This window comes from Microcaecilia unicolor, chromosome 1, assembly GCF_901765095.1.
Source record: "Microcaecilia unicolor chromosome 1, aMicUni1.1, whole genome shotgun sequence".
NCBI classification, from domain to species: Eukaryota; Metazoa; Chordata; class Amphibia; order Gymnophiona; family Siphonopidae; genus Microcaecilia; species Microcaecilia unicolor.
In genome coordinates this window covers 284,133,468-284,151,388 of record NC_044031.1, presented here as the reverse complement: position 1 = coordinate 284,151,388, position 17,921 = coordinate 284,133,468, and the positions used below count along the sequence as shown (strand labels likewise).

Genomic DNA, 17,921 nt, shown 5'->3' with positions numbered 1-17,921 from the left:
GGCAGATTTTGCTGCAAAAAGGGCTTCCACCAAGGACTGACTCAAGGGGTGTAAAGACCTATACAATCAATGCTTTTTGGTTTCTCATTTTTTAATTACTTTTTGAATATTTCTACAATTGTTTCTTCACATTGAAACTGTAGAGTATTTTGTGTCAGTCAGCGAAAAGAAATTCCTGCTTTCATGTATTTTGAATTGCATGTTTTAGACAGCAGATTATGAAAAATGGATGAGGGTGTGAAGATTTTTGCAAGGCACTGCACATACTCAGTCAGATTTTAGAAAGAGTGTCCAACTCAGAATATGGACGTCCAAGTACAGCATACAGTCTTTTCCAAAATACATGAGAAATGGACGTCCGTGTGCTGGAGACATCTAGCGTGAACATTCATTATACAAACTGAAATATCCAAATTATGAACGGGAAAAACAAGGGTCATGGATGTCTTTGTGGCAGCATAGAAACATATGTTATAAAATGGTCACACAGCCAGCCATACAAAGCAGGGCAGAGCAGAGGGGTAGCCTAGTGATTAGAGCAGTGTACTGAGACTCAGAAGACCCAGGTTCAAGTCTCACTTCAGCTACTTGTGGGATTTTTGTCATTATGAGTCCTCCAGGGACAGAAAAATACCTACTGTACCTAAATGTACACCACTTCGCCTTTAGGCTTGCAAGTTTCTTATACATTCAGGTACAGTAGGTATTTTTCTGTTGCTGGAAAGCTCACAAATTGAGAAAAAAAAACCACAAGGATCCATAGTGGGACAAGAATCTGGGTCCTTTGACTCTCACTTCACTTCACTAACCATTAGGTTATTCCTCAGATCTGTATGGAAGGCTATTAAGAATGTTCATAGCTCCTGAAGTTGCCATGGAGCCCTGTATATCTTGCCAGTTTTCCGTTTCAGGGAGGGAGGTGGACAGCAAAAACTGGGGGATTAGGAAGGTGACATTTCTTAATCCATCCAGTGGACAGATGTTCAAATCAGAGCACTTTATATAACCTGGTCATGCCAAGTATCAGGTCTAAATATGGACCTCCATCTTTGTACACATAGACATCACTTTCTGTTCTGCAATCAGAGTTGAATATCCTTTTGGCCCCTCCCTAGCCCTACCCAAAACAGGCCCAGCCCATGACCTCTTGCCATATGGACATACTGCAGTTTAGGCATCCGTATTCTGACTTTATAAAATCAGGATATGGACATCCATGTAATATGGACATCTAAATGCTGGTTTTCAGATGTCCAAAACAAGAATAGATCTTCAAAAATAACAATCACTTTGGACAGACTGGTCCAGTAGATCATTTCTGATTCTAGCCTGCAGTAGATGACATAGGAAAGCGTGGGGTACAAATGTAACAAAAATAAATAAAATAAATATGCTGAAAGAAACATTAGGGAAGTTGTTATTATTACCTAAGCATAGTTCAAGAAACAGTTAGGGTTCCTGTCAGTACTATGTTTATGTCTCTGGACAATTTCACCTTTCCCATTCAAGACTATTATTCAAAGTTAAGAGGCGTATAAGCAGTAAAAGTAGAAATAACTGAATTAATTTGTGACTAAATGTCCATTATTTTGGTGTCATTGCAGGGTATCTACAGCTGTATCCATGGGGTCCCCATAGAAGACAGGCAATCAGTTATGAACTCACCCTCAGCCACCATGAATAACACACACTCCAACATCCTACGACTGCTACGGACTGCTAAGAACATGACCAATCTTTCTGGCGTAAATGGCTCCCCTCAAAGTGCGCTTGACTTCATCCGGCGAGAGTCATCAGTCTATGACATCTCTGAGCATCGGCGAAGCTTCACCCACTCAGACTGTAAGTCCTACCAGCCTGAGGAGAACCTCTTCAGTGACTACATCACAGAGGTGGAGAGAACATTTGGCAACTTGCAACTGAAGGATAGCAATTTGTTCCAGGACCATTATCATCACCATCGTCCCCACAGTATTGGTAGTAACAGTTCCATTGATGGACTGTATGATTGTGATAATGCCCCCTTCACTAACCAACCCAGATCTATCACAAAAAAGCCTCTTGACATCGGGCTGCCATCCAAGCTTCCTTCTAATCAGCTCAGTGACCTCTATGGGAAATTCTCATTCAAGAGTGACCGTTATGGGCCTGATGACTTGATACGATCTGATGTTTCTGATATCTCTACTCACACAGTTACCTATGGCAACATTGAAGGGAATGCGAAACGGCGGAAACAGTACAAGGATAGCTTAAAAAAGCGACCGGCATCAGCCAAGTCGAGGCGGGAGTTTGATGAAATTGAATTGGCTTATCGACGGCGGCCTCATTCCCCTGACCACAAGCGTTATTTTAGGGACAAAGAAGGGTTGCGGGATTTTTACTTGGATCAATTCCGGACCAAGGAGAATAATCCCCACTGGGAGCATGTGGACCTGACAGATATATACAAAGAAAGAGGGGAGGATTTCAAACACGAGGGGCCCTGCTCAAATAGGCAGCATCACAAGCATGGTGGGGATTTTATACCCAATGATCGTAAGCATGGATCTGGAGGAACACCTTGGGAAAAGAATCTCAGTAGCATGGACTGGGAAGACAGGTCATCCACCAACTTCTGTCGCAACTGCCCTTCGAAGCTCCACAACTATGTTGGGCAAAACTCCAACCGCCAGGCATGTATCCGTTGTGAGGCCTGTAAGAAAGCTGGAAACCTCTATGACATCAGTGAAGATAACTCCCTTCAAGAAATAGACCAGCCATCAGGTCAAGTGGCGTCCAGTGCCTCCAAATATCCCCAGAGCCCTTCCAACTCCAAGGCACAGAAGAAAAACCGCAACAAGCTGCGCCGGCAGCACTCCTATGACACCTTTGTGGACCTCCAGAAAGAAGATGTTGCACTTGCTCCACGCAGCGTGAGCCTGAAGGACAAAGACCGTTTCTTGGAAGGAAGCCCGTATGCCCATATGTTCGAGATGCCAGCGGAGACCACCTTTGCCAACAAGTCCTCAATGCCCACTCATAACCCCAGCGGCTATATGCTCAGCAGGTCTCTCTACCCTGATCGGGTCACACAAAACCCTTTTATCCCTACTTTTGGGGATGATCAATGCTTACTCCATGGCAACAAGTCCTACTACTATAGGCAGCACCCAGGAGCGTTAAAAGCCAGGTCAGACTTCCGAATGGTGAACAAACCTATGTCATCCCTCCATGGGGCCATTCCTGGGCGTTTCCAGAAAGACATCTGTTTAGGGAACCAGTCTAATCCCTGTGTGCCTAATAACAAAAATCCCCGGGCTTTCAATGGTTCTGCCAACAATGGGCACGTCTATGAGAAACTCTCCAGCATTGAGTCTGATGTTTGAGGCGGGGTTGGGCAGGTTCCCCTTATTACTGTCCTAATTTGGAATACTGGAGTTCTGAGGCTAGGGCAGAGCTGGCAATGAGTGGCACTGCACCTCTTCCTTTCCTCCTTCCTTCCTAATCATCTCACCTCTACACTGATGTTGAGTGCATATCCTAGCAGTGGAAAGGAGTACAGCAGTTTCCTTTTTTTTTATTATTTAATACTTGAAAAGGATATAAAGGGTGTGGTGAAAAATAGCTGAGTATAAGAGAGAGAGAGAGAGAGAGAGAGAGAGAGGGAGAGAGAGAACAAGCAAAAAGAGGACACGTTTTCTCAAGCAGTTCTTCCCCAAAACTGTAAAAAGACAAAAAATAAGTAAGGTATAAAAGGGAAAGAAAATGCTTGGGGAAAATAAAGTGCCCGAGCATAAATGAAGCAGGTTTTTCACGTGAAAAGAAAGGTAGATTTTAGGGCTGACTTATACTTGAAATAGGAGGAGAGAAAATAATGTATTACAAAATTATAATGTATTGTATGTATAAATGTATACACACAATTCATTATATCTACATATATTTATGTATAGAAGCAAAAGTATTGTGAATTAAGGAGGATGAACAGGCATGGAATATTGCTATGCTGATGGAATTGGCCTTACACTGTAGAAGTTTCAATGGTCAAAGTCATTGCAGGGAAAGGAAAGACTAAGTGAAAATGCCTCCCACTACTGCATAAATGTAGATTTTATTTTTCTCAGTACACCAGCCTTCATTCCTCGAAGGGCTCAATTTCTTGTGGATAGATTGATGTGGGCTGGGTAAGTCATATTTCAGCTTGCACAGATGAGGACCTTGTTCATTAGTTAACGCCTGTTTGGAATCACAATGCCATATGAATGGTGACCCTCCTCCAACACAGGAGGGAGAATGACCTTCAATCAGCCAATATGCTATGACCAGGGGAAGCAGGGAACACAGAGTCAGAAAGCCCCAAGGCTACTCTGAAAGTTCACAATGCTTAAGTGCAAGCTATCTATGTCATTTAATTTCAAGTTGAAAGGGAGAGACAGAATCTGAGTATAGAAGGGGGGTTTCTTTAATTATTATTATTATTATTATTATTATTTTTACTTGGTTAAAGGTATTCCACATACCCCCAACATCCAACTTAAGTATCACTGCAGCTCTTAATTTACAGTTTCCTGGCCACTGCTATTATTAGAAAGAACCAATGATGAGATTGGTAGCTTGCCATATATTTTGTTGATATATCACATTTGAGATTATTTAAATGTGTACGTTGTGAATTTTACAATTCTTTTTTTGTGTGCACTTGATTGACTGTAAAGTATATTTAAAAGATAAAAAATGTGGGTTTACCATATATTTTACTTGATAATGTTCAACTATAATAACAGAATCTTCAATGGCAGCTAATGGTCTTACTAGATGTTTCGACAAATGCTCATGTCTGTTTAAAGGTCAATACATATTTTCACATTTGGCCCTAACTCCTAGTATTTGAAGGCTGAAGTCCTGAATATGCAGGACCTCCAGCAGGTCTGGGTTCCAGTTCTAGATTGCTGCTTGTTTAGAACTGAAACCTTTTGAACCCAGGAGAAAAGGCCAAAAAAAGAATGCCTCAGAAAGACATGTATCCAGTGACATTTTTTTAACTCAGAAGGTTTTGCTCAGTTGTCTTTGATTTCAGGGAGTCATGTATGTTTACTTAGAACATTTATAAGAACCCACCAGAGTTCTGATTCTGTATTATAACCAAAGGCTTCTAGAAAGGATTCAATCTTTCTAAAACAAGTCCTGACAAAACTGCTTTCCAATGATACTGGGCTATCCCAATCATGCCCCCCAAAGGAATAGCTGAAAATCATAGAATTCTCATGCCAGAAGACAGTTAAAAGGGTTGAGCTTATTATAGCACAATGCAAATCTATGCCAGTCTAAAACTGAATCAGGCATTAATAGCATTTTTTTTTTTACTCCTTAGCTCCATGTATTCTAAGGAGAGCTAGTGCTGTAACATATCTGAAACTGGTATCACATTTACTGTCTTGAAACAAGTCCTGGAGAGCATGCAGGTTCTTGCTCTCTTTATACAGCATAAAACAGATGGCGTTGTGGAGCCTGCTTGAAGTCAGTGGTGTTCATTTTAACAGAAGTAAACCATTCTTTTGAGGTCTTTGATTAGGTCATGTGACTTACATAAAACAGGGCCAGCAGGACAAGGGTGTGGAATACCTTTAATGGAAGAAACCAACAGGTAGTGTTCTATTTTTGAGATCACATCCCTCTCACTACTCCTATCTATAACCATTACCACATGATTGTCCCACTAAAGGAACTGTGGTCTGAGAAGACCCCTATTTCTAAGCTGAATCTCATGATCTCCTGACGGACATTTCAGCTTCATCTATTCATAGAGAAAGCTCATCAAGACCAACTGTTGATTACTGAAGTCTGTGTAGGTTGTGATACAGAGGACATCTGAAGAAGAGGCCTGGGAAATTTTTTTAACTGATATGTTAGAACATATTTTTTTGTTAGTACTTTCAACCGTATTGCCAAAAATTATTAACAACATAAAATTATATTGAGAAGGAAATGTACACTGGTGAGGAGCAAACAGGAACCAAACCATCTGGTGTGTTTTCAATCACAGCTCCAAAATGTTTTTAATTTTCAAATAGCTTCTTAGATAATTGATGAAAAATTAATATGTTTTTTAATGTTATATATGTTTTTGAAAACTACTTGAGTGCAGCTCTTTCAATGCATGTGATTACCAGCACTTGAAGAGCAGTATAACTTCTTTATCAAGTCTCACAAGCTACAAAACTCTAGTTTATACCGAGAAATTTGCCAGGAAATTAATTTCCTCTTTAATTTACTAAGGGGCCCTTTTACTAAGATGTGTTAGGCACTAACACGTATAAAATGCAGCATTAATGGCCTAACGCAGGACACGCTAAAGTGTCCTGTGTTAGTTTTGTTGTGTGCATGTGATAAGTGCACAGTATTTATTTAGTAACATAGTAAGTGATGATAGATAAAGACCTATACAGTCCATCCAGTCTGCCCAACAGTCACACTCATTATTAATTCATGATTAAAATCAACAATGAATGCAATATTATGTACTTGATCATGGTCTTTCTTTGGTGTTTCTGGGACTTAGACCATAGAAGTCCGCCCGGCTCTGTCCTTATGTTCCAACTACTGGAGTTGCCGTCAAAGCCCACTCCAGCTTATCTGAATCTGTCTTGTCATTTGCTGGACCCAGACCATGTAAGTCTGCCCAGCACTGTCCTCGATTCCGGCTACTGAAGTTACAATTGAAGCCCTTTCCAGCCCATCCTAAACTGGATTGTCTACAAAGTCTGCCCGGCACCGGCCTTAGTTCTTCATAGCCAGAGTCACCGACCAAGCGTCACTCACACATCCACACACCTGCAATCACTTAAGTTGTTTTTTTTTTAAATACCTGCCATTTTCTAAACAGAGATCCTCTATGTTCATCCCACGCCTTTTTGACACAATTTTTGTCTTTACCATCTCCCTTAGGAGGGCATTCCAGGCATCAGTCACTCTCTCCATGCAAAAGAATGCATGAAAAAGAATTTTCTGACATTACTCCTAAGTCTACCACCTCGCAACCTCAGCTCATGTCCTCTAGATTTACCGTTTCCCCTATTCTGGAAAAGATTTGTTTCTATAATAATACCTTTCAGTGCAGTGGACTTTGATCCTGGGGAACTGAGTTCGATTCCCACTGCAGCTCCTTGTGACTCTGGGCAAGTCACTTAACCCTCCATTGCCCCTGTACAAAATAAGTACCTGAATATATGTAAACCGCTTTGAATGTAGTTGCAAAAACCTCAGAAAGGCGGTATATCAAGTCCCATTTCCCTTTCAAGTATTTCTCTTTAAGTTTTTGGGAGGGGGCATGGCATCGGCGGGGAATGGGCAGAGAGTGGGCATAAAAGCGGTAACAGCACATGCTAACTGGTTACCACAGGGTTACTGCAAGAGCCTTGCCACCTGCTAAATAGGAGGTGATGAGTGCTCCCACGGTAATTCACATACTAATGGTAACATTAGTGCACAGCCATTAATGAAGTAAATAGAAAATAGGGCATTGTGTGGCCGCTGTAAAAATGGCCTTAGTGTGTAGGAAAGACTCACATAAGAGTGCTAAGGCCAATTGTTACCACAGTGTAGTAAAACAGAGAATAATAACGTTTTTGGAATCCAATGGCTTACAGGACCCGAGGCAACATGTTTTCACTAGAGCATGTCTTATCAGACAAATTTGATTCATTTCTTTGACTGCATGACCAGAGAGTTGGATTGAAGGAGAACACTAGATGTGGTGTTAAGCCTTGGACACAGTTCCGCATAGATGACTAATAAATAAACTGAGTGCCCTCAGTGTGGGCCCTAAAGTGACTGACTGTGTTAGGAACTAGTTAAGTGGAAGATGACAGATGGGTAAAGGTAAATGGAGCTTATTCTGAGGAAAAGGATGTTACCAGTGGTGTGCTGCGAGGTTCGGTTCTTTTTAACATTTTTGTAAGCGATATTGCCGAAGGGCTGTCTGGTAAGGTTTGCATCTTTCAGGATGATACTAAAATTTGCAATAGGGTAGACTCCCCTAATGGTGTGGATAACATGAGTAAGGGCTTAGCAAAGCTAGAGGAATGGTCTAGAATTTGGCAACTAAGATTTAATACTAAAAAATTCAGGGTCATGCATTTGGGCTGCAAAAACCTGAAGAAATGGTTCAGTTTAGGGAATGAAGAACTTTTGTGCATGAAAAAGGAGCAGGACTTGGGTGTGATCAAATGTGATCATTTTAAGGTAGCCAAACAGGTAGAAAAGGTGACGGCGAAAGCTAGAAGGATGCATAGGGAGGGGAATGGCCATCAGGAAAAAGGAAGTGATAATGCCCCTGTATAAGACCTCATTTAGAATATTGCGTACAATTCTGGAGACAGCACCTTCAAAAAGGTATAAAAAGGATGGAGTCAGTCAGAGGGCAGCTACTAAAATGGTCAGTGGTCTTCACCGTAAAGTGTATGGGGACAGATTTAAATAGCTCAATAAGTATACTTTGGAAGAAAGGCTGGAGAGGGGAGATGTGATAAACGTATTTAAATACTTTTGCAGCATAAATGCTCAGGAAACAAATCTCCTTCAACTGTAAGGAAATGCTGGAACGGGGGGGGGGGGGGGGGGGGGGAGGGACATAGGATGAAGGTGAAAGGGGATAGACTCAGAAGTAACTTGAGAAAATACTTCAAGGCAAGAGTGGTGAATTCATGGAATGGCCGCCTGGTGGAAGCAGTGAAGATGAAAACAGTATCTGAATTCAAGAGAGCTTGGGACAAGTACATAGGATATCTAAGGGAGTGACAGGGAGAGTAGATGGCATGGATGGGCAGACTGGACAAGCCACATGAGGTCTAATATTCCTGGCTGGTTAAATAGCACTTTAGCACATAACCACGGATATTCAACGGGCGATAACCGGTTATCTTCTGCCAAATATATGCAGTTAGCGGTTAGCCACTAACTGTCTATATCGCACGCCATAGCCAGTTGTGGGGTAGTCTTTGCCAAACTGGCTATGTTTAGTGGTTAAAATAGGCCGTATAAATAGCAGGCCTATCTTTAACTCCTAAACACTTAACCGGTTAGCTCTGAATATCGCCTTAACCGAATAAGTTGGCACAGTCAAAAGTGAAACCGGATATTCAGTGCTGGTCACCGGAAATGGCCTGGCATTGAATACCAGGTTTAATGCCGGCAACGGATAGCAAAAGTGCGCTGCCCACTGCTGGCTGAATATCAGGGGGGGGGGGGGGGGGGGGGGAGGTCTTTATCTACCTACATTTTCTATGTTTCTATGTAATTCAGAATAAGAAAAATCAATTTCTTCTTTTTCAGAACTGTTAAAAAAACACAATTGCAAAAACATTTACCTCCTAATGGGATGTTTTCCTGGATATGGAATACTGCATATTTTCCCTGCTAGGTTTTTGCCAGGTGTTTATTTTTTGGTAATCATCATCTTCTATTATTTTCCAGAAATTCGGGTTGATAATTGTTATTTTAAAAAATGTTTTTGATGGCTCCATTCTGTAAAGAAATCACAGTTAAATGAAAAATTGGGAGGGAAAGGGGATAGGACAGTTCCACCGATGAATAATGTGAAGGATTTGAAGTGAATGACACAGCTTGATGGAATAGGAAATGCTGCCAGTAGATTTTAACACTCTTGTTTTTGTAAATATTTTTTGGGTTTGTTTTGTTTGTATAAATAGGTGTTCAAACTTCTTCCCCCCCCTTCCCCCCACTTATAATCAGGGTGTCTGGAAGACTGACTTTCAGGCTGGCTATAGAGCAGGGTTTTCTGCACATCAAATGAACTGTTAAATGAAGCATAGAACAGTAGGAAATGCCCTTAGTATTTTAAGGACAGGCTTCAATGCTGGGACTGAAGCCACCTCACTTTTTAATGGGCATGCACTGTCCTCATCACCCTGTTTCAAGCTTATACCAGCATCTTTCCCTTTTAAGCATCTCGGCACCCACATTTACAGGGTCACAGACTTGTCAAGGGGAATTTTGACTGGCACTCTCGCAGCCCTCAGCGAATGACATGAGGGTCAGGGCACGAGTGCAGGTATGTTCCCAGTACAGAGGTTTGGGTTAAAAGATGATTATGATTTTGGGGCTTTTTTTTTTCAGAGTTTTTAGTGCTGCCTAACCGTTTTTATTCAAGATGTTCTTTCATTAAAAAAAGAAAAATAAACAAAAAAATAAAATAAAACTACTTTCAAAAAGTTGCTGTTCTTAATGATAAGGTACATATGAGATCATGGATGTGGAAGGCATGGGTATTTAACCAGACATGTGTCCAAGGTTGGTAATAAAGCTGTATCAGAACTTTCTAAACAGAAGTAACTGTGGTGAATTTTGGCCATTGTTATATCTGAGCAAGTTCATCTAGAAATGTACTGTTGTGTCTCAACTTTGGTTCATCCATTCTCATACATTATATTTTCTCTAAAGCACTACAGCTGATCAGCTGGTACATACCATAACACCACACACGGAGCCATGAGCTGTCTGACATATAAGGCATGCCAAATTCTGATATCACATGGTCAAATAACCAACAACAGCAACGCAGTGGCCAATCAACCAGCTTGCACAAAAACTTTATTGAACAGCAATCATAAAAATTGGTGGTAGAATACATATATGTTCAGTCACTTTTAGTGGTAATTCAATGGCATAGTTTTTGCCTGTGTCAAGGGCAATTAAACAGTTCATTGGTCTGGGCGGTAGACTCGAAGCCACCTGAACTGAACAACCCAACAACAATTATGTTTACTTATAATGAGCCCCCTGAACATATTACTACAGGCAGAAAATATTGCTCACAGGGTCTACATTCACATTTCAATAAACATTTTTGTGCCTACTGTTTGGTCATTGCTTTTGTGTTGTTGGCATGTTCTCTTGCAGTAGATTTGTTGTCTAGCCTGATTTTGTACATGATAGAATAAGCCAGGCTTTTCCAACCTACGGCCCATGGGCCAGAACTCGGCCCATCAAGTGCTTTTTTCTGGCCCTTGGAAGCTTGGTAATTCTTGTGGTGCTTACAGCAGGGATTCCTGCTTCCTCACTGCAACTCAAGCTTATAGAGAGCCAAGTCATGGGGAAGTAGGAATCCTGCCGTTTTCTTCTGCAGCTGAAGCCAAATAAGGGAAAAGAAATTAGGCGAAGGCTGGGGGGGGGGGGGGGGGTACATGAGTGAGAGAAACTGGGTGAAGGTTGGTGGGGTAGGGGTTATATGAGTGACAGGGAGACTAGGTGAAAACTGGGAAGGGGATGATGCACTGTCATATTTTGCCTCTATTTGACAAAACAGGCAGCCAAATACAATGGTGCGTGTTTTGGCCCTCCAAATGTTACAAAATATAAAATGTTGATCCTGATAGAAAAAGGTTGGACAAGCCTGGAGTACACCATTGCCTCTACTGACTACAAAGGTAGAGTACATTCTGATACAATGTGGAATGCCATACTAGGTTGTAATCTATATACTGATTTAACACACCCCAAGTCTCAATTGCTTAATTTTGGCATAACAGCACCTTAAAGCATTAGTACTGCATATTCTGCCTTAAAAGCATGCTAAAGTAAATTGCAACTTGACATGCTAGCACACACAGATATGATAAATTTTGATCTAAGATGAATTAAATCATGATAGAATGTCTAAAAATAATGAATATACCCTACAATACAAAGTAAGAAAGTGTGAAAGTCCAGTACTTAGAGGTTTATGGGAATAAAAAGCCTCAAGGAGCTCTTGACCAATAAGTCTACAGGTGATCCTACTGACCTATTTTGTGGTCAAAAGGGGATCTATTTCTCATCATTGGCAAAAAAAAACCTTCTCATCACCTTCCATATGTAATTGCCTTAAAATAACAAAACACATCAACCAATTGCAAATCGTCCATGGATCTCAAGCAGTCATCATTTGAATGCTAAAGAGAAAAGATTTATTCAGACCTAAGTGAAGGAGGAAGTCCATTCCATTAAAAAAAGGGACTAGAAAGTAGAAAGCACTTTTTCTTGTAGATTGTAATTGTGCTCAAGAGGGGCCTGGAAGAACAAGTCTATGATCATTTATAGATCTTGTTCTTCTATGCTTAAATTAATTGTTATTGTGCAAAAGCAGCTGCTCTGGCTATTAATAAGCTCAGCTGGGGTCAGCGCCCCTAGATCAAAGCTTGAAAAAAGTTACTTAGCTTTGATGTAATCGTCCATCTATGCAGTCACATCTGTTCGAAAGGCAAACTATCTCACAGACCTTTGCTTGTGCTAAATAGAGCAATGCTGCTTCAGGGTCCAAGTGGTGGCGGCTGTAAAACAGAAAAAATAACAACTCATGTAGCAGCTGTGTACATTAAATAAGAAGCTACTAACAGCCACTTCCTTCTTACAAGAATGATAACATCCCAGCTCAACCTTTAGCAACGCATTGTATTTTGAGACACCATAAATTTGAGGATCTCAGATGTGTGATACTGCAGCGCATGCACCCTTTGAAGAGAGGGGGTGATACTCGGCGATTGCTTTTACAGAAAGAGCAAAAATAGATCTTTCAGCTGAGAACACGTGAGCCCGAAGGGTTAAATTCCTGGATTGAGTGCAGCCATTTTCTTTGACATTTTTCCTGATTTCCTATTGGTTGTGGCAACACTCAGCATCTGACGTCACGGAGGACTGTATATAAAACTTCATTTTTAGGCACTCCGTGTTGCTGGACAACGATGTTGAGCTGGGATGCTATCGTTCTTGTAAGAAGGAAGTGACTGTTAATAGCTTCTTATTTAATGTACACAGCTGCTACATGAGTTGTTTATTTTCTGTTTTGCAGCTGCCACCACTTGGACCCTGAAGCAGCATTGCTCTATTTAGCACAAGCAAAGGTCCGTGGGATAGTTGGCCTTCAAGCAGCAGATGTGACTGCATAGATGGATGATTACATCAAAGCTAAGTAACTTTTTTCAAGCTTTGATCTAGGGGCGCTGACCCCAGCTGAGCTTATCAATAGCCAGAGCAGCTGTTTCTGCACAATAACAATTAATTTAAGAATACAAGAACAAGTTTTTTTTTCTTGCAATTACATATGGAAGGTGATGGGAAGGTTTTTTGCCGATGATGAAGAATAGATTCCCTTTTGACCACAAAATAGGTCAATAGGATCACCTGTAAACTTGTTGGTCAAGAGCTCCAAGGCTTTTTCCTCCCATAAACCTCTAAGTACTGTTGGTATTCAGGACAGTGAATGTTTACCTCCATAACCACCTGGTTTATTGTTTAAAATAATGAATACCCTTGTGGCTATGAACATCGGTGGCATGAAGAGCCCCTTATGAAATATTGAGATCACTGGTGTCCCTGAGTGTCTGTCACGTGTCAGTGGATTCGCCACACTCTGACAAATATTCTATAGCCGGGTCCAGCACAATATTCAGTTTACTGTATTTCAGGTGTATTTGAAATGCCACTAGAAGGCATGTGAAATTAAACAAGTAATTTGCCAAAATTTATATCAAACGAGGCATGACCTATTACAATGTTGACTGCATACAACTTTCCTCACGAAGTATCATCTTACTGTTTTTCCAGAGATTTCTCTGATTGACCACAAATGGATCCATGGCAACACCCAAAAAAATGTGTAGGAAGGCCACAGGCTGCTGGAATTTGCAAGTGGCCAATGTTATAACACACCAAAGCATGGTATATTCTAACACAACTCGACACAATAAGCCAGTGGTTTCCAAACCTGGCCCTGGAGGCACCCCGGCCAGTCAGGTTTTCAGGATATCCATAATGAATATTTATGAGAGAGATTTGCTTGCAATTGAGGAAGTGGTTTGGGAACCACTGCAATAAGCCATTGCACTGCATCAGCATCATATCATATACTATGCATCAGAATGTAATACATAGTAATATATTAAGGTATGGACTACCCTGTCATAATCTAATCTGTAGCAAGGTAGTCACCAAAATATTGGACCTGATACATAGAGCATTTGCTAAACCTGGTTTGTTTCAGATGAGAAGCTACCTGAGCACTTCACGCCATTATCCCATCTCAGGCACTAGGGAGCTGGAGAGGATTCTGACTCTATCAGAAAACACAATATCATATGACTGTTAAAAGAGGACGGATGCCATTAACAAAGCCTCAGTGGTCTCATTCCAGGTCTATAAAGAGATTTTTTTTCTAATCAAGACAATAATTTTTACAATTGACAAGCTAGAATCTCCTTCATTTGCTGGTGCACTGAAGTTTTCTTTGAAGTTTGGTTATCATAGAGCTTAAGATGCCAGAAAGGCTACAAATATTAAAAACTTTCACCCAATCTGTTCAGTTTGTTGGTGACATTCTTTCCCTTGATGACTTTCCAGTAGGCATTCAAGTCATAGCTATAGAGGAGCAACCCCTGTTACCCATGACAAAAACTATGTGGACTGTGATCCCAAGTTTAGGACCTGTTCTGGTGGTTGACCACTGCACTGTTTACCCATTGAAACCAGGTTTCGTCCTTTACATCTCTAATTACATGACTAATATTCTTCAGTGAGCTGCATTCATTGGGATCTTTTGCTCTTGGTTACTCTGCTTCCCGTATGTTCTCACTAAAGGTCCATGGGCTGAGATGTGCATTAGTGGCTATGGATGTGCTCTATCAAGCTGAAATGTAAAGTTTATTCCACAGCTCAGGTTCTTGATTCTCAGAGGATTGCTTGAGCACTATTGATGAAGCTGAGGTAGAATTCTCAGTCCAAAAGAGGTTAGAGAGTCAAATACTTGTTTACCACAAGGAGGGCAGAAGATCTGCTTTTTAAGGTGTCTCGTCACTTCATCTACATTAAGGGAGAAATTCTATAACTGGATGCCCCCAATTAGGTGCTTGGAGTGCACATGGTAGAAAGCGCCAACATAACTGGGTATTAAAGTGCCTAATATTTAGACACACACACACCAGCCATAGACATAGGGGCCCTTTTATTAAGCCACATAGGTGCATACACGCATCAGTTTGGGCGTTAATTTCATTTTTTATGCGTGCTGGAAAATAATTTTTATTTTCCTGCACTCGACAGAAACTGGGCGGTAATGGTCATTCTACGCACGTAAATGGTTACCGCACGATTACCGTGTGAGACCTTACCGTTAAGTCAATGGGTGGTGGTAAGGTTTCAGACCCAAAATGGGCACGCGCCAATTTTAATTTTGCCACACATCCATTTTCGGCAAAAAATTTTTAAAGGCCTTTTTTACAGGCGCGTTGCAAAATGGATTTGTGTGCGCACAAAACACACGCCTACACTAGCAAAGCCCATTTTTCAGCGCACCTTAGTAAAAGGACCGTCTAGCATCCAGCTCTGTGGGTAAGGGATAATTTTCATTTAGCACCCCCCAATCATTTTGAAAAGCTGGCTCCTATGGCCATAGATCTGGCATAAGTGCTATAGGGATGCACATAACTTGCAGTATTCTGTAAATTACATGCATAAGTGGGAGCCCCCATCTATGTCCTGCTCATGTTTCATTCCTCTGTATTCTCCCCCCCCCCCCCCCACCCCAAAGCAGGGATTTGCAGACGAGCATTTTGGTGCCATGTTACCATTTATATACATGCTAGTATGCAGGGCTGTGGAATCGGTGCACCAAACCTTCGACTTTGATTCCAGCTCCTCTATTTTTCTACTGTCTGACTCTTATAGTAAATCCATGGGAAATTTGATTAATTACAGAAACAGATTCTTTCTTTATGTACAAAATTAGGACTGATGTTTATGTGAAATTTGAACGCAGAACTTAAACAAAAAATACATACAAATATAAAATGATAAAATTTACCATATATTGTACATTTTTATTTTGAAGCCGGAGTCAGGGTTGATACATTTTTACCAACTGTGACTCCATCCAAAATTGCTTCTGACTCTGACTTCATAGCCCTGCTAGTATGCTAAACATTTACACAAGTAATACACATGTAAATATGAGCACTTAGATTATAGGAAGCCCCATAAATGCAAAGGTATGGATATTCTACTATTCTGTGCCCTTACAGTAACCTGAAGAGTAATGCCAGGGCAAGGTTTCAGGAAAATGTTTGTGCCACTGCCTGCAGTTTGTATCTGGATCACTAAATGTAAAAGAAGTTATGAGGCTGAACTCTAAAACCATATCTGAACTTGTTAAATCTTCTGGCTTCAAAACTTAATTTTTTTTACTCCAGTTTGTCCTGGAAACTTTTGCAGTAGCTTGAACCACAAGATACTAATACAATTAATAAGTGTAAGTTCTTACCTATCAATCAGTTTTTATACCCACTTGCTCTGAAAACACATTCCCAAGGCACCAATGTTCAGAAAGAAACCACTTCCAAGAACAAAATACACATGTGAATGTTTGTCTCTATGAAAAGTAAAAAAAAAAAAAAAACAACAGAACAAAACACTAGAAAGCTTTGCTTTGAGGATTGTATAATGAATAACAAGGAGACTGGATGAAAACAGGAGACGGGATGACGTCAAAAATAGAAGCCAATTAGGGAAAGTTTCTCTTTCACCTCCCCTGTGCAGCTGTCATCCCAGTACACTCGCAACAAATCAAACAAACCTATGAGCTGCTGTCCAGGTTGTCGTTCTTTATTACTGGTCGTAGCATTTTTTATTTGATCCCACTCATATTTTTAAACATGCATACAGCATACATATGTACACAGAAGAAGTATAATAACGGAATAACTTTTCATAGTTAGAGTAATAATTTGTTATAATCGTAATTTGGAGGGTTGGTTAAAGGGACACCCTAGCACGTGTTATATATGTGCAGATACTTGTTTTCTCCTGGTAACGGGCCACTAAAATAAACATCATGTTAAGAGAATCAGGTACTCAACATTCAGAGTTTGTATTTATTTATGACATTTATATCCCACATTAAACATGAATTAAGTTGAAACCTGGGAGCATTTAAAATCTTTTTTTTTTTCTGTGCTTAGATCAAAAGAAAAAGATGGCATGTGGGAACTTGCTTCTTTTGTTTTATGGATTGCAGTTGTATATTATAAAACTGCACTTGATATTTTTTATTGCTACTATTTAAATAAATAAAAGACAGATATTGAATAATGAGGGCAAAGATACTTTTATGCAGAAGTCCCGAGCCAGTCTAAATGCGCCAACATTGTCCATTTCAAAAAAAGATTGGCTTTGAAACACCAAATAAGTGATAAACTTCACCAAACAGATATACAAACAGTTGTGTGATTCACTGGTTATTTTGTAATTTTGTATTTTTGTTTGGGAGGGTTTTTTTCACTTTTTTATTATGGCTGATCAGTTTTTCATCTTACCAGATCTTCAGCAATCCAGATCCCTTGATAAAGCTCTGGTGAAATGGGAACCTGTCACAGTGAACCACGCAACTGTTTGAACATTGTCCATTTCAGCACACTATTAGCTGTCAAGTTCATACAAAGTTAATTATGTTCAATGGAAAATAAATCTGTTGGCTCAGGCTGCTTGCTGTGTGAATATTCCATCACAGTTTTATTGCTTCCAAGTATTACATATTAAGGGCAATTGTTTAAAATTTTGCTTTAATTCATTTATCCAGTGTTTACATGCACGTGGTTTTGCTTTTTAAACCCAAAGGTGAAACTTAGGGTTGTTGAACAGTTAGGTATAAGTTGTGTTATTTCTGACTTGTTTTGGACTGCTTTGGGTCCTACTGATCTGTACATTTGCTGTCTGGAATTTTGGAAGATGGAAATGAGACAATAAAAATTAAGTTTTGGATGTACTCTGTAGAAGTTGTCTACTTTTGCAATGTGTGTATGGATGTCTGTTCTGCTGTATGCATGTGATAATATTTGAATAACTGTCTATACTTATGGCTATGATTTATGAACATGCAGCATCATTAAAGGACAGAC

The 17,921-nt window shown here is 40.3% G+C and overlaps 1 protein-coding gene across 1 annotated transcript in view; it reads left to right on the top strand.

Annotated features, from left to right (window-relative positions):
• GRIN2B (glutamate ionotropic receptor NMDA type subunit 2B) overlaps nucleotides 1-3,368 on the top strand; it is an 854,212-nt gene extending 850,844 nt beyond the window's left edge. The window contains exon 12 of the mRNA XM_030207195.1: nucleotides 1,605-3,368. Within this exon, the coding sequence (XP_030063055.1) occupies nucleotides 1,605-3,368 (1,764 nt within the window). The remainder of the gene's footprint in view (nucleotides 1-1,604) is intronic.
• The last annotated feature ends 14,553 nt before the right edge of the window (nucleotides 3,369-17,921 follow it).